Source organism: Corvus hawaiiensis, chromosome 12, assembly GCF_020740725.1.
Source record: "Corvus hawaiiensis isolate bCorHaw1 chromosome 12, bCorHaw1.pri.cur, whole genome shotgun sequence".
NCBI lineage: Eukaryota > Metazoa > Chordata > Aves > Passeriformes > Corvidae > Corvus > Corvus hawaiiensis.
In genome coordinates this window covers 9,794,298-9,817,619 of record NC_063224.1, presented here as the reverse complement: position 1 = coordinate 9,817,619, position 23,322 = coordinate 9,794,298, and the positions used below count along the sequence as shown (strand labels likewise).

The 23,322-nt window shown below is 38.4% G+C and overlaps 1 protein-coding gene across 1 annotated transcript in view; it reads left to right on the top strand.

The window, feature by feature from the left end:
- SLC6A2 (solute carrier family 6 member 2) overlaps positions 1-23,322 on the top strand; it is a 62,499-nt gene that overhangs the window by 23,606 nt on the left and 15,571 nt on the right. Inside the window, exons 3-10 of the mRNA XM_048316941.1 lie at positions 2,012-2,249; positions 10,305-10,443; positions 11,171-11,305; positions 15,226-15,329; positions 16,040-16,164; positions 16,900-17,012; positions 19,568-19,696; positions 22,431-22,530. Of these exons, the coding sequence (XP_048172898.1) occupies positions 2,012-2,249; positions 10,305-10,443; positions 11,171-11,305; positions 15,226-15,329; positions 16,040-16,164; positions 16,900-17,012; positions 19,568-19,696; positions 22,431-22,530 (1,083 nt within the window). The remainder of the gene's footprint in view (positions 1-2,011; positions 2,250-10,304; positions 10,444-11,170; positions 11,306-15,225; positions 15,330-16,039; positions 16,165-16,899; positions 17,013-19,567; positions 19,697-22,430; positions 22,531-23,322) is intronic.

The following is a 23,322-nucleotide window of genomic DNA, read 5'->3' as shown; positions in this document are numbered from 1 at the left end:
AAAACTTCTGATAACATGCAAACACATTTTACTGCTAATGCTTTAGAGTTGTTTCTGGGACAACTCAAATCTCTCACTCAAAGGAAAAGTACACAGTCTACACAAATTTATAACAGCTTCTCTAGATGAACAGCACTATAGTACTAATTTTAGCTATGAATATTATTGCTATGAACTCTAAGTACTCTACTTCTAATGAGATCCTATCATAACACATGCAATTACAAATATACCCTGTAACCTTTGTAACACAGTCTGTTTTCATCTCTGCATTTTTTTTCCACGGTCTATTTTAGACTGCGGGTGGTGCAGCATTACTTTTAAGAAAACCTAGAAACATAAGAGCAAATTCATTCCTGAACATTCTTAAGATCACAGAGAAGAGCCATTTAAAACACATTTGATCCTGTATTTTTTAGTCTTGATATGAAACATCTCTCACTGTCCTCCTGATTTGGAGGAATTTCAGGAACACTTTTTTTAAACAACAATCATCTAATTTGAGTACTTCATATATTATCCATACTTAGTGTTTTAGCATTCACCTTAATACTTAAGAATTAGTCCTTTGGGGGATTCCTCCCTCCTCTCCATTCTGTTGATCATAGTGTATCACTAGAGTTTGAGTGTTCAAGTACTAGATTCATTTAAGAACCAAGGATTTGAAAATACTATTTCATCTTTACTTTTGCAATTATTTCCCCATTGTTAGGGATGAGCAAACTGGTTTACAGATTAAAAGCCTCCTGCAGAGCAAAGAGTAACTTTTGTACATGCAGCAGTCTTTGAACTGCCAACTCCTTCAGGGTCAGCATCTGTTCCTTTTGCAAATTTTAAACCAAGGATTAATACCCAGTGTTTGCTACTTCCTTATAAGTAATAAGAAAAAGAAAAGCCTAATAAGAAAGCCTAATAATCTCCAACTGCTAGGCCTCCAATGCAAAAAATTAAACTGCAGAAAATTAGAATTAAAGGTTTGCACTTAGTCACTGTGACAGTACAGTGATGACGTTCATAAGATGTAGTCTCTACCTGTTATATGCAGTACATACAACTTTGAGGGAGGATTCAGAGAACAAAGCTGCATACACGGTAAAGGAGGAATGATTGAAGTCAAGGCAAAGCAAGATTCCTGAACAATTCTGCCAACCAACTTTTACTGGGCTCCAACATTAGTACCAAAGCTTCCTCCCAAACCACTGGAAAATGTCCATTTTCATGAGGAGAATGTGCCCTTTCTGGGGCTGTCTTGCTAAACGGGCCCTCCAACCACACTTCACGATATGCAAAAATACAAAGCAAACGTTCAAAGTCAAAAGAGATTGCTTACACTGGGAATTCTGTAATCCTGGAGAGACAGTAAATAGGACTGAATGTCACACACAGCTTAACCCCAACCTGATATTCACCAAGATTTACTGGCATGCCCAAAAACCACCTGGAGACCCTCAGTGGAACAGCACAGACTGTTTCATGCATGATTTGGAGCCAGTTACATGCTGATGGAAGCCAATCTAGAGAGCAGTAATGGGAGAGAAACAAGAGAGGGATCAGTGTCTGTTCCAAACTAGTTCAGGGTGGGAATGTGAGGCATAGGGAAACTTCATTTAAGTGTCAAGCTTTACTTTTCCAAGAGAAGTTGCCAAGGTCTCTGACGTCATGAAGATGAAATTACTTTCGCTCCTAACATGGGCTTGCAATCTTCTGCATTGGAAGCAAATCAGCAATGGAGTTGTACAAGGACAAATTTTGACATTGCACTGCTTAATTTCTTTTTCTGACAAACAACTGGATTTGATAAAAGCCAGCCATTTTCCAGAACCATTTCTGTAATTTTTTGTTTAGAGGTCAGGGATATTGTGTCCACATATGTGTATGCAAATGTCAAAAGTTCCTTTTATTGGTGTGAAGAGCTGAAATGAATTTGCAATAATGTGTGGCTGAGTTTAACTCCAGTGTATACTGTTGCATGTCAAATGCAATGTATAATGCAGTTTTCCTTTTTCTTTAGGTGTAGGCTATGCAGTGATACTCATAGCTCTTTACGTGGGTTTCTACTACAACGTTATCATAGCTTGGTCTCTGTATTACCTATTTTCATCATTCACATTTGAGCTCCCCTGGACGAACTGCCACAACAGCTGGAACAGCCCAAACTGTACAGATCCCAAACTCTTCAACGCATCAGTGCTTGGCAATGGTACTAAATACTCAAAGTACAAGCTCACTCCTGCAGCTGAATTTTATGAGTAAGTGTTGACTTGACTTTGCTATTTATTCAAAATTCTATGTCCAAGGGAGTTTCCTCTTGAAGGTAAAATAGTTTGTATTCAACCTCTAGAATGAGCATCAGAGGACTAAGGTTAAAATGGAGCTGTAATGTTGGTCTGTATTCCTGGGTGACTAAGGCTTTTGCCTCTGTGAGTTTTGGTTTCTCCTGTACTAATGCAGTGCTTTCTATTGAGCAAAATGGAATTGGACAAGACACAAATCTGCTCTGATGTGCCACTTTTTCTTGCACCAGCTTTGCCAGGGCAAGGAAACACAGCAATATTCTGACAGAGATGACTGCATGCCAAAACTGAGCTGAGTTTAAGGCTTTAAAATAACCATTTGTTCAACAGATTTGGACTGTTTCTCTACTTGCAAAATATTTCAGAGCAACAGCAGACCTCTGTGTGTTCCATTGCTTCAATAGTTCAATGAAGTGGGATGAAACACTGAGCAGGATGAAAGAGCCAAGTTATAGAAGGACAGGCTTTTACCAAATCCTAAGCAAAAGTGTTCTACAACACGGGCCAAGACAGGCAAAGGCACACTCAAATCAAACAGTTGGAATCACACCCAACAAGGTATATAAATTAACAACCAAACTACAAAACAAAGACACCAATCTCTGTGTAAATATTTTCATTGTGGACTTATGGGGGAAAATGGGATTTGATTAGGAGAAAGAAAGGGGGATGAGCATCAGACTATTGAACCAGCTGTTGAATTAATCTGAATAATCAATTAATAAATATTTCTGTGTTTGGAATAGAAGGATATCAGGGCACACACCTGCTAAGCAGATAGTCCAACCCTGTAGAAATAAAGGGAAAACGCTGTTACTATAAATAACCTAGTGTATGTTACACCATGCCTGGTTACAGTAGGGATCTGGGGGTCTCTTTATAGCTCTTTAACATTTGTGGCCGCTGTTTCTTCTCTGAAGACAGCATGGTGAAAGATCAGTAGTGATACACAAACTGCTGGCAGGGGTTTGGGTAAACTAAACACAGTGCTTTGAAAACAAGATGGGGGGTTGAGTTCAAAGGAGCTCACTAGAATGGCAAATAATGACAGCTGTAAAATCTGCTGCCCTTACAATGTGCTCACAACACAAATGTAAAGACAGATCATTCCTAGCAAAAGGTTATATATGCCTCTAGTCAAAGAACTTGATTTGACGGGAACTAGAAGAAATTATTCATTCAGCATCTTAAGACTAAGAACTGCATCTTTAGAGAATATTAATTTGAACAGCACTTTAAAAAAGGGTTTCTTTAATTTTCTTGTGCTTAAGCCTTAGTAAAGTAAAATGCAATCCCTATATTCTTGCTTTGCCTTTTTATTATTTAAAATGGTTCTGTGCAACTTCTGCTATCACATCATACTTGGGTAATGATTTTAACTTTGTAGTGGGTGAGGTTGTGGTAGAATCAATTCATTATGTTTTGATTTAGTTCCACTGGCCTGGGGAACAGCTCAATTAATGGTTGTCTGTACACTGAAACTTGAAATATTATGGTTATTTTCTCATCATTAAGTAGATTCAAGGTGCAGTTTTCAGAAGGCAAAAATGAAAAGGGAATTTGACGTTTCGTTATGCTTTGATCCCTGAATTTTGGGGCTGTAATTAAGTCACTAGGCCCTGTACTTATTAGTGACTAGATTACACTGCAAAAGTGAGAAGAGTAACCACTTACTTAAAACAGTCTACAACATCTGTGTTCTCAGCTGTAAAAACAGGGAATCACAAGGGGCATTATGTTCACTTAGCCAGTATTTGGATGCACTCATCAGGTCCAGCTGTACAGCTCAGGTGTGGACCCAAACTTGTACAAAGTCTTAGTGTATTCAGATCCATCCAATAAACAAAATCAGAAAACAGTTTCTTTTCTTATATCAAATAACCTAATTCATGCCCATGGTCTTCTTACAACAGGGAGAGTTGAATCTTCAGATTATAAAGTTTCATATTTAGTGCCATAGTCAGGAAATGGGAAGTGATACAGCTTAAACTTGGTTCTCTAGGTTGTGTAGTTACATCAGAACACTCACACACAAATTTTTGGCCTCTGGTGGGCAGGCTGAGGGGGAAGCAGGGAGACCAGAAACACCAAACATTTCTTTTGCAGCTGGAGAGTTACTGAAAAGAGGTACTTCCAAGACAGGCCTCAAGGAGAGAGCTGGTGTGATTATCCTGAAAAGAAGCAGACACTTCTCATTGGGACATAATTCCTTCACGCTAAGTTGGCCTGACCATGAATTTAGAGTTGATTATTTCCTAAAGCCCTGTAGCTGCCAGAGCTGACTGCCTCTATCTCCACCAGCACAGGGATAAACTGTAGGAGGAAGTGGGAGTACTGTGATGTGACAGTTCATCAAATACTACAAGAAAGATACCTCAAATTCAGCAGAAATATGCTGGTTGTCACTACTGATATTAAGTGAGAAAAGGGAACACTTGCAATCTGGGCCAAATCTATCAGCTGCCCAGTATCTGGCTGTGAGGAAAAGCAGAGAGAAACTTCTAAGCTTCAGACTTAGAAGTAATCATTTGAAGTTGAAAATTCCATGCCAAAGCAACAACAGGAGAACTTTGAAAAACATATTTGGCATTTGTTTTCAAGCCTCAAGAGCTGGGCAGAACTTAAGGTTGAAGTGCTTCTACACTGAGGCGTTTTAGAGAGTTTCATTTTACTAAGTCTGGTTTCAGTTGTAGAGGTTTAATTCAGGCCAATGTGTCACTGATGTCATGGGGACAGCTTCTTACCACAGGAAGAAATGGGATCTCTGCGGTACTTCATTAGAGATGGATAAAATATTTGTACACTGTAATCTTGGCAAACCAAGCTAAAATCTAATAACAACTGGTGCCTTTCTGCTAAGTAATAGCCAGACATAAGAGAAATCCAGTTAGGAATAAAATGTCAACTCCACATTTCTTTAGAGACACCCATTACTTTAATTTCTTCCCTCTTCAGTGGTTTGGAAAAGAACCTTCTATCCTTTCCACACATGTTAAAATAATTCAATATAAACCTCTTTTTTTGAAGAACAGAAGTACATCACTGCAAATAAAGTTCCCCTATCCACTCCATATTGCTCCTATTTAAATGCTTTGTCTGAACACAAGCATACTTTATATTTGTTCTCTCCATTCTTGTGTCTGGGAAAAGTCTGTTACCATTTTGCTGCATTTATGCTGACAATTAAAAAATACCAGTTTGGAGGAACAAAAGCACTATTCTTCTCACAAGGTACTGTGCCTGCAAAAAAACATGATCTGTTGTAGGAACAAATCCTGGCAATTTTTTAGACAAAGCTGTGAAATAGTCAACAAACATATTGGGCTACAGCCATTTCCCTCTGACAGCACTTTTTCTCAGGGCTGTAATCCATTCTTTCTGCATGAGAAATTTTACAGGGAAATTTTCATGCCAGACTCAGTAAAGGAAATTCACAGAATTCAAAGTCTGCCCAGCTGTGAGCAATTGCAAAAAATCTACCTAAGAACAAGGAATAAAACCAAGATTCAATCATGGCAGTTTACATTCGTCATATTTGTGAACATCATATTTATGAAATTTATGAGTGTGTGAACCAAGAATGTCCTTGGAAAAAAAACCCCATTTGTCCTTGAAAAAAACCCCTCACCCTATACAACAAAGGTTACTTTTATGGACCAATAGGTTTGTGCTTTGGGGTACAAGTCTTCGCTGGAAATGTCACCCCAGGCAAAGGGTCCACATAGTTCAGTATATCACATCAAAGGAGTGATCAACACTGTATGCTCCAAAGATGCAGGAACCTGTCCCCATTAAACAATTGTGAAGCAACTTCTCCCAAAAGAGAAAATACCACTTCAAAAGTCAGCATAAGCAACTCTGCCTGTAAATGCTTACAAAAACTGAATCAGGCAACAAGAACTAACAAGAGTGGATAGCCCTATATTCTGCTAATCACATCTGGTCTTTCCATCCAGCTCTTCTGAAACAGTAAATTTTGGAGAGCCATGAATGTGCTGAAGTGGGGCACAGTAGCAGAGGAGGTCAGAATTGCTAAGTTAGTGAGAAAATGAAGTTTTCAGTGCATTGAGATAAACATTCTCAGTATTATCATGATTCAAAAAGAAATAGCATTTCACCTGCAATGAGGCAACCCTGGATGTACAGACAGACTGGGACATGAGTCAGCAGTGCCCTGGCAGCCAAGGAGGGACATCCATGTCCTGGGGGGGAACAGGCCATCAGGGGGCCAGCTGGGCAAGGAAGGGGATTGTCCTGCTCTGCTCTGCGCTGGGGTGGCCTCACCTCGAGTGCTAGGGGCAGTTTTGGGCACCACAATATAAAAAAGATATTAAGATGCTATAGAGCATCTAAAGGAGGGCTATGAAGAGCATGAAGGGCCTTGAGGGGAAGCCATATGGAGGAGTAGCTGAGGGCACTTGGTCTGTTCAGCCTGGAGAAGAGGAGATTGAGGCGAGACCTCATTGCAGTTACAACTTCCTTGTGAGGGGAAGAGAAGGGGCAGACGCTGACCCCTTCTCTGTGGTGACAGTGACCCGAGGAAATGGCCTGAAGTTGTGTCAGGGGAGGTTTATGTTGGGTATCAGGAAAAGGTTCTTCACCCAAGCTGGTACCTGGCCACTGGAACAGGGTCCCCAAGGAAGTGATGACAGCCCCAAGCCTGACAGAGCTCAGAAGTGTTTGGATAATTCTCTCAGGCATGGGAGATGTGGACATCTCTTGGAAATGTCCTGTGCAGATGTAACAGTTGGACTCAGCTATCGTTGAGGGTCCCTTCCACCTCAGTATAGTCTGTGATTAAGTACAAATAATAACTTATTATATGCCAGCCAGGGTGCCACTAGTAAATTATGTGATTCCCAAAATCTAGCTTGCAGTCCATTACACAGCTCCGTTCTCCAACACAAGAGGGAGCTGAAATATCTAGAGAAAAACCCAGATGCTGTTGCATCCCCCTGGCATCCCCCTGGATTGTGCCCAGCGCTCCAGGGTAGGGGTGAGGCACACAGGGCACATGCACTGCACCTCAGATGACCCAGCTGCTCTCCTGTGTGCTGGGCTGTAGGACAGCACTGTCCCAGAGCCAGGATATCCTTCAGAATTGCAGCTGTGCCTACTCAGAGCTCTTTACAAAGCACCCAGAGGCACCCAAGCAGCTCAGACAGCAGCCCCATGTATGGCAGAGCTGGGCCTGAGCCAGGCTACCCTGTGGCACTTCATGTGGAGCCACTCTGCTCTCCCTGCACCGCACCCCCAACCCAGAGTCACAGTCAGGAGACCCTGGTGTCCAACCTGCATGGAGCCAGCTCAGGTCTATGGCTTTGTACCACTAGCTCTGCCCCACTGCTGCGTGGACACAAACTGCCATGAAAACTACAGCTGAATGTAAGCAGTGCTATTCGTGAAATAAAAATACCTGGAACCTGGCAAACCCTGCAAAAGGGCTCTATCCACATCAGCTGGATAAAGATATCCTAACCTTCCACAGGTAAAGGAAAAGCACATTTCATGCTCTGAAGAAAACTGGCAGCAATGATGACTGAACTATGGTTGCCCAAATATATAACACAGAAGATGCATGTAGAAGATCTTTCTAATTGAGCACAATTATCATGCTTCAAATTGCCTTCTAAATTGAGTATGCAATTTAATTTCTATAGATTGCACATTGTATACACTGACAGTTCTTTTAGCATCTTCAATCTACAACTTGCATTAAGTTTTAAATCATAAAAACATAGTCTAACTACCAGAATAGGGAATACAGCTTGGGACACCAGGACTATACTTATTTATACCTTATCCAGTTTGCTGATTCTTAGTTTATGCAAGCTATTTGGGTTTGATCTCATAGATATGACTACTAACTTTTAGAAGTACTTAGGCATTCCTAGAAGTACTTAACATGTTAACTAACAAACACATTTGTTAGTTAACATACTAATTTACTGATAAGTGATGACGTTTTTGAAATCTGACATCGCATCTCAAATTTATATAAATGACACCCTTCTATTGAACACATCAAATTCAAGCAAGTAACTTTTGCTTCTAATAAAAAGAGAAAGAATGAACCTATAGAGTTGTGTAAACATATTTGGACTGAAAATGAAAATTATAACTGATTTTGGATTGAAAAAATGAGGTCTACTCCAAGACCTTAAACTTAATCTATTTATGCAAAACTTTCTAAATTTCTAGAAGACAATAATGTTAATCTGACTAGAGATGAATAGTACATAAAGCTCCTTACCAGTCTGACAAAAACATCCCAGAGAAGTCTACACCTAAAACTCTTAAATCCTGTTTTCTGGCTATAGATTAAATGGTTTGGACTGAAAATGATACAGAGTAATTTTCAGATCACAACCCTTGGCATTTCTTTTTTCCTGGTTTGGTTCCCTGTTTATGTGCAAATATTCATCCCTTCCATAACAAATCTGTTCTAAATTGCTCAGAGTAGAGACAAAGCACACATTTATAATAATCCTTATTTTACAGATGGGAAAACCAAGACACAGAGAAGAATTTATTGGTTCCATCATTTCCTATTATTAGAACTATGACTGGGTCCTTCATTTACTGAATCCCACTGAGCAGCTGCCCCACTGCCTCCTTAATAATTTGCTCTTAGTAGGGCTTATGTGTGAGTACCAAGCAGTTGAGCTGCCTGTTGGCTGTTCAGGGTCTGATGCCATATTAAAGGGGACAAAGACTAAACAGAGTCAGTGGCACTAACAAACAAATCGCTGTTTGCAGATTTCGGTGGAGGTGAACTATTTCCCTTTAGCTGAATGCAGTGTGGAAGGCAGGAACTGGTGCCAGCATTCTGGGGTGACTAGGAGAATCTTCCCAGCAGAGAGCATAGGGAAGGAGAGAATGAGAAGAAATTTCCCAAGAGAGGAACCAGAATGTCTGAATGCAGCTTCAAATTGAGAGCCCTTCACATTCCTGCCCCTCCTGCAGATAGGCAGAAAGACTCTTGGAACCCAGATGTACAATCTCAGAGTCATTGCAAATGTCATTTACACTCCCTTACATGGGATGCAATCTTAGTATAAACCAAGTTCCTTTGCACAAATCCCTGATTTCTAGATGTCTAGTTGACACTAGTGCATGTTGTTTGATTCTTGGTGCTGTTTTAATTAACTATTTCTAGAGCTCTGACTAGAATAACAGAAAGCTTAAACAATTTATTAGCTGCTCTTGCATTTTGTTCAGCATAATAAAATAGATTCCTGTTTTCCTGTCAGCTCTGTTAACGTTTATTCTGTCTTTTCCCCCATAACATTCTCTTCTCATTTTTGCACATATTTCTCAACTACTTTCATTCTTCTCAATAACAACAATCTGCAAGAAAAACACTAACTCTAGTTGTCTTACTACCAGTGATTTTCCTTTCTTTTTGACTCATGTGAATTCTGAGAGTTTATTTTGTTAGCAGAATTGGACAAACATCTGTCTACTTATGAAGCAAGAACAGAAACAGTTCAAAAATACAGTACTTCTTCTTAAATATGAGAAACTAGAGAAGCAGGAAGTCAGCTGTTCACTGATCTAGAATCACAAAATAATATAGGTTGAAAGACGTCTCTGAGGGTCATCTAATACAACTCCTTAACCAAAATCAAGGCTATCTTAAAAAGTAAATCAGTCTGCTCCAGGTCTTCACTAGCCAGGTTTTAAGATCTCCAAGGACAGAGATTCTGCAGTCTCTCTGGACATCTGTTCAGTGTTCCGAACTCCCCATACAGTTCCAGTGAAGGAAAGGGTGTTATCATTATGGCACTGTGGTGTAAACAGACAGCGATGGGCCCGTGAGACCATACAGGCCTTTTGGGGAGAAGCACAACACAAAGCTCCACAAAACACCTTCACTGACTGCCACTGATGCCAGTAGGGCAACTACTGCTGCAGTGCAGCACCCATTCCTGCTGCCCACGGCATGGGAAGTGCAAAAGCCTTTTTCCCCCAGTGACTTCACTTTGTTTCTGTGTATCTGGTATGTAGGCGAGGAGTTCTGCACCTGCACGAAAGCCGTGGAATCCACGACCTTGGCTTGCCTCGCTGGCAACTTTCCCTCTGCCTCTTGGTGGTGGTAATCATTCTTTTCTTTAGTCTCTGGAAAGGCGTGAAGACTTCAGGAAAGGTAGAGCTAATATTGTCCTTCTATCTTGACTACATTTTTTTGTCTACCTTAAGAAGTCTCCTAATTTTAGAAAACAAGAAAATAAGTCACTGATTTTGAGGGATTCTCAAGGACCAAACTATCACATTTTTTGTGTGATATTCCAACTGGAAATTTTATTAATGCATTATTTTCAATTCAATATTAGAGGTTTCATCCAGCAAATGTTTTGAAATACTCAAAATTATCTTAAATGTGCATCCTATTCTTAGCCAAATGTACTAATGTTTCAATGCTGTAAGAGGCTTTGGTTTTATTATATAAAATGCCATGTCAAGAGAAATATTTGATGAAAGTCATTTGAAATCACTCTTTGACATCCCTCAGAAAGTATCTCAAAAGAAATTCTAGCATTGGATACACCTGGGAGCTTTTTGTACATTTTCATGAAAGTATCACCTAACATCATGCAATGACTGCACTTTTTAGTAAACAACATAGAGATGAGGAGCTAATCAGCAGTCTAACACACACTGACAATGTCTTCTGTCCATCAAAACAGTCTCCTACTCGTATCTATAAACCTATATATGAAAAGATTCATGACACATAACAGCATTTTCCCTCATGTCCTAAAAAGAGCTTCTCCATCAAACTGAACGGACTGAACCAAGAAAATACCATCTGTACTTACTACATGTTCTTAACTCTTCTGTAACAGCTGATTTGGGATCTCTGTTGTCTGCAGGTTGTTTGGATAACAGCCACTTTGCCTTATGTTGTATTATTTGTCTTATTAATACATGGAATAACCCTGCCAGGTGCATATAATGGAATAAATGCATACCTGCACATAGATTTCAGAAGATTAAAAGAAGCCACAGTAAGTGTACTCTTCTGTTCTCATTCCCTAATTATTAAACCTGTTGCCCTTGTTACTGAAACTGAAACTATTACAGGTAACTTCTGAAATTAAATAGCCATGCTTCTGCTTAAGCACTAGTCCACTGTCTCTAACAGTTTAACTTTCCAATACTCTCCAAAACAGAACTATCTCACACTGAACCCAAACAATTCAGACCACAAAACACCTGTGTGAAGGCACTTACAGGTGTGGCAGACCCTAACAACAGTCCATGCTTTGACTGCACCCAGTAAACTGCAATATCCTTTATACAGCAAAATGGAGTCATGCAAAAATTTTGTTCTCAAAAGGCTAAGAATTCCCTCAAGAAGAAAATCTTGCTTTCTGAATTGCTAGCTTAAATATTAACCTAGAAAACAAAAATCCTGGCCTATGCAAACCTTGCTAAACATATGAAGTCAGGACTAACTCACCTAATCAAACCATGGTTCTTCATACAAATAAGATTTTCAATAGTATGGTGTTCTTATCTTACTATTGAAAGTAATGTACATTTCACTGTGTCATTGAAAAACATTAACATTAATTAAGTGTATCCAAACCAACCCAATTTGTGGAGTCACTTGGAACTAAGACTTACTTCATACATTGTAAAGCAAAACCTACAAGTATAGTCACTAATACATGAAATTAGCAGCATTTCAGACTACAAAGAACAAAGACTACAGAGATATTTTACCCCTCTACTATTCTAAAAACAGCATAAATAATTTACAAGACAGTAGTATCTCTATGGATGGGTCACAAGGCCATTCAAATGGTTATAAATCTGAAAAGAGACAACATCATTTTACTAGAAGGAAATGCATCATCTTGAAAAATTGCAGCTTTCAGAAATGTCTGCAGTCTGTCCATAGTTGCACTGTACCTTTCCTATGAATCCTACGTTGATTTTTCCTGAATTATTAAAAGACCTCAAGTGTTAGAATACATATATTTTTTATATTCTTAGGCAAAAAATACTTTCCTGATTTTTTAATAATAAATTTGAAAATGGGCATTTCTTCTACAGCAGAACTAGACCCCATGTCTATTTTGGAACAATCAAATCAAACTTCAAATATGGGATTTTCACCTACCTTTGTCACAAGGAAATAGCCACCCCAGTAATTCACATTTATGCACGCACACAAATACAAATATGCAAAGATGAACAAAACAGGTGCTTATATTTTTCTTATATATTTTATATTAAAACATCATAATTTCAACTAGATGTCTGTGGAGCTGTACCAGCTTGTACCAGCTCAGAATCCAGGCCTCCATATCTGCCTTCTGCTTCTGAAAGGGTATTCTGTGTGCTGCTTTTTCTTGGCTTAATATTTCTGCAGCTGCTATTTAGATGACCCTAAAGTTATTTATTTGTAAGACTAAATTTTTTGACAACAACAACAACAAAAAGTTACACTAGAATAATAAAAGACTGAATATCATTTATGCTGAGAAGTGCCACTAACTGCTTTGTCATGTCAGCCCTTCCCCTCTTGGAGACTGGGATCCCTGCTGCTGCAATAGCCTTGTGTGTTTAATCTTTGTCCTCAGGCTCCAAAGAATGTAATCCCACTCCATTTCTATGTCAGTGCATCCCTGGATGTGACTGATGATTTTTTTATTTCTTCCAAATGAAGAATCTAACAAAGAAACGTCCTAAGTCACAAACAGTAATGACCCACAAAGGGCTTTGCCAATGCTCTTCTAAAAGCCCTTAGATCACTGTCAAGGTGTGCCCCACTTACTGGAGCCACAAACTGCACTGCACTGAATATGCACAAAAGTTAAAATGGCATAAACACTGAAGAAAGCTGGAAAGACTGATGACTGCCTACTGTAAAATGTTTCTATTTGTTTATTTTTAATACATATAAAACCAATATCCTATCATAAAATATATTAGACTATGCATTGATCAGAAGCCGTGAAAATGAGAAATATGAGCAGGAACTGCAGAACGAGCCCTGCTGTCTTACATCCTGCTTGGTTAGAACAAAGATAATGTTTTGCATTTCATCTTAATTGCAAAGGAATTTCTGGTTTCTGCCCTTCTTTCCCTTCACCTTGATCATCTCAATTTGTTTCCTAATCAGCTACTATGAGCCAAGACTCTTACTCAACAGATACTTCAGCATGTGCTTAAATCCTTTGGGAGGCAGCAGGTGCCCTCTTACTCAAGTCAACAGGACTTAAGCACATGCTTAAGGGTGCTTGAATAGTAAGAAAGGGTGAGTACAACTGCACTGGCAAGATACAAAAGACATAGAAACACTAAAAACAAGTGCCTTATGGTGGCAGTATGCAGATCTGGTTAAACAAAATTGATGTTAAAAAATTTCAGGAATTTTGTTAACAACAAAAGTTACCTGATTCTTTTTAAGAAACAAGAAAAAATATAAGTGGCTTTGCATCCCTCCTTCTGCATTCTTATCCACATAACTGCTTTTCAGAGAGTACAACCCTATTTGATTTCAACCTTTGTGTGAAAATAGAATATTAAGATGTAACTGGTATATAAAAAGAACAAGTAAGTAATTAAGGTTAAAGGATTGTTTTGTTATTCATTGAAAGAAAAAAAAAACCTGTATGAACTACAATTTGAGAAAATCATATCCTCCCATCCACTGGTTAGCAATAAAGACTTCACAGACTGCTCTTCATATTATCTTTCAAGTAATCAACTCTCCACAGTTCATAAAATTAAGTTTTTCTACATACCCAGAGTACCATAAGTGGTTCCCAGTCTCCAGCAGGCAACAGTTGAAAGCATCTATTGTCTATGTTGAGAAAAGTAGTGATCACCAGCCTAAGTGCTTTCATGTATCATGTCAGCATGGGATAAGGCACTCTCTCTTCCTTTCCACGAGGCCAAATATGAAAGTGTAGCACTAAAATCCCCATGCAGATGGAGCTCATAAGTTGCTTAGATCTGTTAGAAAGCCGCTGCTGAATAGATCTAATATATCTGATTTTGTAGAGATGGGTGAATGATGAAATCCAGAGCTTTTCATAGTTCTTTCGGAGTTCTTGGCAGATTTAATCAAACATTGCAGATCTCATTTTGAGAAATGTTGAATATTATTCACACCACTGACCTCTGTTGAAGATGCTCATTTAAGTATTTCCGTGTAAGAAGAGAAAAGGGGAAACCCTCATTAACCAAGGTAGGCTATTTCAGGTTTCTGGTTCAGGGAACCAGGACTGTGGCATTGTTCCTGACTGGATGAATGGATTTTGGTATGGAGGGACACTTTAGAAAATGTTATAGCTTTTAAAATGTTTTCCTTAGTGGACCATCCTTAAAATGATCAAGGTGCATCTAAACTGAAATTTAATGGCTATCACAGAAATAACTCCTTCTCCAACTAAGCGAGAAAGCTGAGAGATCATCTGCATGGTTCTGTTCACAGCACATCAGTCATGCTTCAGCTCCTGAATCAGGAAAGTATTGTGTAAAGTGTACTAACAGTCACACAAAGAAAGCTCTAGTATGGGAAAGAAAATGTCCTTTAACTCTTGACCCATTAACTATTTTTGGTTTTCTGGTTGTACATTCCAAGCTAACTTGGAACAAGAACTATTGGAAGTATATTTCTGTCACCCCAGAGAAAAACCCTGCAATCGTTTCAGTACTGGGTAAAATCTCAGAAGTACATGTCCCACTGCACAGCCCACCAGGGCAGCAGTGTGTGTGTGCACTGAGGACTTGCCCACTGCTCCAGCCCCACCACCTCAGGTTCGGCCATTCCAGACCAGGGAATGCTCCATGTGACACACTCCCATCAGCATGAATGCCGATTGTTTTCCAAAAGCCAGTTGTCTTGCTTTTCTCCTGATGTATCCTTGTGGACTGAACTGACACTGGCAATGTTGGTGTCATTATGCAGGTATGGATTGATGCAGCTACTCAGATATTTTACTCCTTAGGAGCTGGGTTTGGCGTTTTAATTGCATTTGCCAGTTACAATAAGTTTGACAACAACTGCTACAGGTAAGAGCTTATTCTTCCATTACTGCTGCAAAATTATACTATTTTATTCTGACTGCAGCTGAAATAAGTATTAAGCTATCTTTTTATCTTCAGTCATATATTAATGATGGTGAGTCTTGTGTAGACATAGTAACCAACCCAAATCTTGAAACACTGTCTTCCCGACTGAAATTTTAGTAACAGGAACCTGCCAAGATATCTGCTCCACTGCAAAGCAGAATGGGATTAGGTCTGGACTTCAGACAGCTGTGTAAACTGTGCTGGTGTTTGCCTTTCAAAAGTACCATTAAGCGCAACAGTGAGCACAGGATGAAATCTTATTGGTCCAGGAACTAAACACAGAAAGATTCCAGCTTCCAGAAGGGTTTCTGTGCTTTGGGATTATATTTCTGATATTTTACATTGCACTCCAGTTTGGGAATGCACTTTAAATCAAGTCAGTCTGTAAGTGTTTTGCTGAATCACCACCATGGAAATTCAATCAGAATCGCTGTGCACCTTCAGAGAAATTCCAACATTTAGATGTTCTCTTAACATTCCAATTTGGAATGAAAACAAGCATCACTTTTCCCATGAAATATAAATTCATAAAGTACATGTATTATAAATCCATTGTGAACTGAAGGATCGGGGGAAAAAAATATTAAAGACAATCCCCATCTAGTTCTCAAAGATTTTTCTTACTGGGCTGTTCTTCTCTCCATGCTTAGGGATGCTTTGCTGACTAGCACCATTAACTGTGTCACAAGCTTCTTCTCAGGATTTGCAATTTTCTCCATATTGGGCTACATGGCTCATGAGCACAAAGTTAAAATTGAGGATGTAGCTACTGAAGGTAGGCAGTTAATTTTATATTAATTTTACCCCTTTTTGCCCACCATTTGTTTGCAAATGTGTTTATATTTGTTTCCAACAAGTGTGTGAAAATCTCATGGAAGTAAACTGAATTAACTTACTTGAAACTAGAGCCCTGTGTTTAAATCCCTTGTTGAAATGTGAACTCTAAATGATATTGATTCACCTCACCTCTACTGAATTGAAGTTCCCCAGCTTCTTGCCACCACAGGTTTTGCCCATTCAACAAACAGGTATTTACCACTGGATAGTAACTTTCAGTGCCACAGGGACTGGTTTTGATGGTTCTGCTAAGCTCAGCTCTATAGCCTTTTCACTGGGAAAAGGTCACCCATGGTCTCAGCTCCTGCACCTCTCATCACATCCAGGAGTTCACTTGCGGAACAGTGAACACAGTGAACAGTGCCACATCCACATAATTCCTTCCCCACTACAAAGCTGAAAAATAACTAGTAAGGTTTTAAATCCCATAAAAGATTATTTGAAGTGGAAAAGAATAGGACAGGGGTTTTTTAATACCAAACCATCATGAGTAAATAATTAAAAGCATTTTAGATATATTTTGGTATAATGCAAATTTTGTTTTAACAGGTACTCAGAGTGTGACAAGGACTGAAACAAAACTTAGTCATGATTTATCTTATTAAAATGAACACTTTTTTGAAGATGAGAAACATCATTTAGTGACACCTTTTTTTCCCCATTCCTATTCCAGGAGCTGGTTTAGTTTTCATCCTGTACCCAGAGGCAATTTCAACTCTTTCGGGATCTACATTTTGGGCTGTGGTGTTCTTTATCATGTTACTTACTCTTGGCATTGACAGTTCTGTGAGTATTTTTTCTTTCTAGCCTTTACATTGTTCTTTTCCTGTTATATTCTGTAACTGCAGAGGCATCAGAGGGTTACATTTCAAATAAACATTCTGTGCATTCCCAAAATCTGTTTTCACAGTCACAGACAACACAGCAATACTATTACTCCATGTATTATAAAGACTCTCAATCATTAAGAGGTTTAGGAAAAGATTAAACCTTTTACAATCCAGTAAATATTTACTCCCTGCTACTTTTTTATGACCTTACAGAGGGGCTGTTCATCAACAGTTATTATATTTAAAGATATGACCCAACTGAACTATTACTACTATAAACCTGCAAAAAGGTTTGGGAGCCCTGCTTGCAAAACACAAGACATTGAGTAGAGTGGTTTCTAGAAAGGATTATAGTATACGTGCTGAAATCCATTAATCTGCTCAAGACGGACAATGCCTGAAGGTACTCCCATTGTTTTTCTACAAGCCATGATACAGAATTTCCTGTAAATTTAATCACAATTTTAAAATCACGCCAGAATATTTCCATAGTGGTTTCATTTTCCTATAATCTTACTGTTAAATGTCTAGTCTAACAAGTGTATTTTCTCTTTCCATAATGTGATAAATTTTACCCCACCATGATATTCAGGATCACAGAAACTTCATCCCAGAAAACATTCCAAGTCCCCAAACAACTTTTGTACTGCTTTGTTCTTGCCAAAGAGATATCAAGACATCCTGTTATATTTAGCTTAAAGGTTGATTAATTTCTGGAAAACCAAATACGGTCTTCAAGGAATAGTGAACCATGGACAAACTTTCATCCTCTATAGTAGGGTAGGGGTTTCTTACTATTCCAAAGCATAGAAGTCTCTTTTGAAGTTCAGAATGTACAAAGTTGACCTAGGAATTTCTTCCTGGAAATGGTAAAACACAGTGTTTTCATTGCTTACAACTTCAGGAAAATTCATTCCTTTTCAAGGACAAAAAAGGGAAAGAATGAACTGACATGGATAAGAGCAAAACTAAAAAAAAAATGAGGTTGCAGCAGGAAGCTTAGATAATCATTGGCAAAAATTAATGAATGAGATCTTGTGGAGTGAGAGCTGAGCTGTAAAGGTCAGATTAAGGTCTAAATATTTCCAAAGTGTTTGGATTTTTGGATTCCAGCTGAGGTTCAATGAAGTTTGTCTATATAGACTAAGATCTGGATCCTTAGACAAAAGTTTGAGTGAGGATTATATCTGGGACTGTAGCTTGGCCATTTTTCAACTGCGAGCAAATATGAAGGATTGAAATGAAGGCTTCAATGAAGGGTTTAGCACAATGAAAGGACATGAATGACCAGTAGGAAAAAGGCAGAATGAAGTAGAAGAAAATTCATGCTCAGAAGTGTCTAGATCCACAAGACTTAAATTTGCAACTGCAGTAAATGTAGGGCAATGTAAAGAAACATTTGAGTGTCAAAGACATGGGGCTTTAGATTGCAGAACACACTTTTCCTACAAGTGGAGAAAACTCTTTCTTCTGGAGCTAATTAAAATACAGTGAACTAGTGAACAGTGACCAAGTTTAGTTCTTTCCTTCTAAACGGGGAAAGATTTACTGGTTCAAGATCTATCAATTTCCCAAAGAAAACTCGGGTCCTGCAGTACTTTTTATGGTGAGAATTCTCTGTTACTGATTTCAACCAGGAATATTTTAATCAAATGCTTATAGGAAAGGGACGGGCTATGTCAGCACCTGCTTGCCAACTATTGTACTGCACCAAGCTCTCCAGGTCTTGCTGTGGTCTTTTAGCATCACAAAAAGCATAGAATTAAGCCTCTTCAAAATATTAAATAAATTTGTTTACTATGACAAAAAATTGAAATTAATTTTCATAGCTTTTTGTTGGAGTGGGGGCAGAATGTTTTCATTAATGGAAAGAAACTAGAATTCATAAACACCTACATAATCCAGCAATTTAAATGAAAACTTGGAAAGTACCTTTCCTGTATTGCAAAACAATGGCTAATATTCAGCATTAACTTCTAGAAAGCAAAGTAAAATTCTTTCATGTTGTCACCAAAAAAAAAATTGCATCAAGCTTCCTTTGTAGTAATTCTTCCAGACCTGTAAAAACTTCTGTCAAGCTGGATTTTGCTAATCAATGGATAAAGTGAATCTTTGTTCAGTATACTTCTTTTACATGCTTGTTGTGCCTGTCTTTATTTAAGAAATATCTTAAGGAGCTTAGTTACTTATGCTAACGGCTTTTCCCCCAGAGTTTATTAAAATGTGTATTCTTTTCTCCAAAGTACTCTCTACTTATTGTTCTGTTGAGCCAGCAAAGAGGACCGACAGAGGATACAGCTATGGAGGCAACAACCACTGCTCTTGATGCCCAGTTCCCCGACTCAGTCCTTTACCAGAAGAAAATAAAGCCTCATAACAGCAGTGACTTACAGCTGAAATGTTAGAAATCACAGAGTAGTTGGGAATTAATTACACAAACTGCTTTGCATTCTTCAGTCTGTATTTCCAACAGTCAGCATGTAACCAGACCTCTTGCCTTCTCTTCCTCAGATGGGTGGGATGGAGGCTGTCATCACTGGCTTGGCAGATGATTTCCACCTTCTGAAGCAGCACAGAAAGCTCTTCACCTTTGGTGTTTCTTTTGGCACTTTCCTACTTGCCCTTTTTTGCATTACCAATGTAAGTACAACAATTCCATCAAAATGTTACCCTAAAAATGCCATTAACCCTGTCAGATGAAATATGGATAGGTTTAGACTACTATTTTTATTATAAATTTTAATAAAGTTCTTAAACAACTTCTGTTCAGAACATCACTTTCAATCTCACATATATGAAGTTTCTCTGGTTTTTGGCACAAGATCATTTGCTATCAAGCCTACAAGTCTTTGTTCCAAAGAACTGTCTGTGCTACTGCTGGGTTTGTTGGGTTCTGTGTGCTTTCTTCTGTGTTTGTTTGGGGGTTTTTTTTGTTTGATTTTGGATTTTTGAGTCACATTAGATGGAACTGTGTAGAGTGCTTATTCCTCTGTGAAGAGCTAACTATTTCAAGTGACCAGACCATCTGGCTGTTCTCTTCTTGAGGAAAATAAGAGACACTCACTTCTTGTGAAAGGAGTGTAGTGATGATAATGATCTCCTCTCCCCACCTTGTTTCTTAATATTCCTTCATGTACCTTAAATCTTGACATCTTTTAACACCATATAAAGCACACAGAAAACTTACCCTGAACATCTAGTAACCTGTATTTATTACTGCCATCAGACTGAATGTTTTGCCTCATATGGTTTTTGACAACATATTAAGCAATGAGAATCACATTGTTCTAGGCTGGAGAGAACTTTCTCTTTTTTGACCATAAAAAAAGCAAAGTGACCTGTTAGCAAAGATGCCAAAACTGTCAAAAACATCTGAAACTTGAGGAATCCACCACAAAAGCAGATGTGCTGAACCTCTCTCCATTCCTAGAAATGGTTTCCACATCTATTATTAAGATTACTGAAATGGCATAAGTTTATAAATAACTAAGTTCTTTCTACATTAAAATACCCCAATATTTTCACTCCAGTTTCCTCAAACTGAGAAACATTTGAGACTCTAAAAATAGATATATCATTTAAAATACCTATCCTTTTAATACCATAGTATTTCTATTGATACCTAAAAACTAAACATCCTCTTGTTTATTCAAAGTTTTGACTGGAATGAAAGTTCTGAAGTACAATATCAGAATAAATTCAGTGTTAAGAACCTGAACAGGTGCCAGTGGGTGCAATTCCACTGCCTCCAAGTGAGTTATAGCTATTCAAGATAACGAGCTAACTCTAGCTTTCAAATAATGGCACCTGTTTAGACTTCAAGTTTACCTCTCCAGCTGGAATTCACAAAACTGTCCAGAATTGTCCAAATGTATTGGTTCACATAACTGAGGAACAACATTTCTAATGCATAAAAAATAAAAAGAAAAAATCCTTGTGAGAACATCACATGAAATTAATTTGATTTTTTCCCCCTGAATTTTTAAGGCTGTATTTTCAAAAGTAGCTGTTTCTGAAACAAATATGTTTCTTACAAAATCATATTAGTAACTCACTTTGTTAAGTTTGATTGCAAAGGCATTCATTTGCAGCAGGTGTAGAGCAAAAACAAGAGGTCAAACTCAAATGTCATTCCATATGCAATATTTTCTAACAACCAAAGTTCATTCTATTTCCGGACAAGTCCCCACAGAATTAAAAACCTAGACATGGCCTAAGTACTGGTCTCCCTATTTTTGTAAATATGCACAGCTGTTTCAGAAAAACATCTTTAAAAAAAAAAAAAAAAAGGCAACTGATTACAGAGACTAAATCACCTACAGATCTAAACAGTACAAGTGCTATTTATACCACGGGTGTTAAAAAACACAGAAAATAATTTCTTTGTTCCTCTCCTTCTGAACAGGCATAATCAGATTAAGTTTGGTTGTAAAAAGACATTTTAACAAAAATCTACTGCAACCACAAGCATTTCAGTTGTTTACATGTGACAGAGTTTCCTGAAACATTTTACCGGGTTCATTTTGATACAAATCTGAATCTGATGATCTTCCATTCCTCTTTAGCCCAAACTCAGTGAAATGAGCAGTAATTTACACAAATACCACCACATTGTAAAACACAACAAAAAGTAGTCGCATTGCAGCTAAAAGAAATACCAGTGAAACAAGACTTTAGTAAATGCATTTCCAGTTCTCAGTCATGAACCACTGAAGCACAAAATGTGCTGTTGTGCAGGAAGACAAGGTTTGCTGTCTCCAGTGAGCAAAGGTTTGCAAATACCACAGCCCAGAGACTAAACAGGGCACAGCAGCTTGTTGCTGTGCTGGTGACAGAATTAACATCATCTTCTGCTTTTGGAGGAGCAGTGGGCAAGAGAGATGCAAGCAGTCAGGGACAAGGAGACATCAGACCAATACTGCAGATTCACTGGCCTGCAGAACAAGTGGCCTTAGGAACAAACTGACTGATAGTGGCCTATGGAAACTCTTGGAGTGCTCCATGCCTGCCTTTAATTTAGGAAGTTTGTCATTAACTGCTGTAGACATGTCCTGCCCTACAAGCTGCTGATCATTTTCCCAAACTTCCACTGAACAGGAGTGCCAAGAGAACTCACTAATCTAAGCTGAGGTTTCTGTTTCCCAGTGAAGTGAGGACATGTGTGAAAAGAAGCCTCTTTAGAAGAGTTGCAAGTCTGATTCCACTATTTTGTATGCAGCTATGAACCTGTGTCTGCAGCATCAGATCTAAATTTAAATACTTGGGTTAAGATAATGCTTCAAGTAAAGCAGATTTCTGTTAGGTAGATACTAAACTACGGAGATGATTTTATTTGTAACTTTGCCTTGTGGCATCTTTTAACTCCCTGTTGCAGGGTGGAATTTATGTGCTCACACTTCTGGACACATTTGCAGCTGGGACTTCAATATTGTTTGCTGTTCTAATGGAGGCAATTGGAGTTTCCTGGTTTTATGGTAAGCACTTCCTTTTGCACGTGCAAAAGCTGTTCTGAAATTCCAGGTGCTCATGACAGGCTTACACATTGTTTTAAGGGAAAACGGCATAGCCTTCTATACACAAAACCATAACAAGTCAGGTTTCATAGAGTGATTTTCACCTGATTTATGAGCAGTGACAGGAGTTCAGACATTCAGTGAGCCAAGCTTTGATACCTTGCACAAAGCAAAGCAAACAGCCTTGTGAAAGGTACTGTGATGGGATGGAAAATACTTTTGCCAGTATTTTACAACTCTTAGTATTGCTGATGACTTGCAGTAGCAGACTTAGACTTGGTACTTTCAAAGCACGTAGATTAGCCTAAATACAGAATCACCTGTTCCCACTTTTCATTATTCTGCCAGGGCCAGTCTCAAGCACTCCCCACACAATACAAATAAAGGTAGTGTTTAGAGACTTATAATAATTCCTACATTAATCCCTTTTGTTTGAATCAATATTCTACTTCATTGTAAAACACTAGTGGTTTATTTACCTTATTTCATAGAATGGTATGAAATATCCAACATACTAGACACTAGAAATTCTATTTTTAGTATTTGATACTAATTTATTCCACAAAAAGGGAGTAGTGATTTATTTTATCCCAAATATGGCAAGCTTTAGGAGTATTTAGTTGATCTCTGGCACTAGACTGGAATCACTGTGTGCCAGAGTGCAGTGATATGCTATAGCCACCTAAAAAAATATGACCTCTTCTTTCCCTTCCTAATCTCTCGTGCTATGCTTCCTGACTGATCACAACTCTT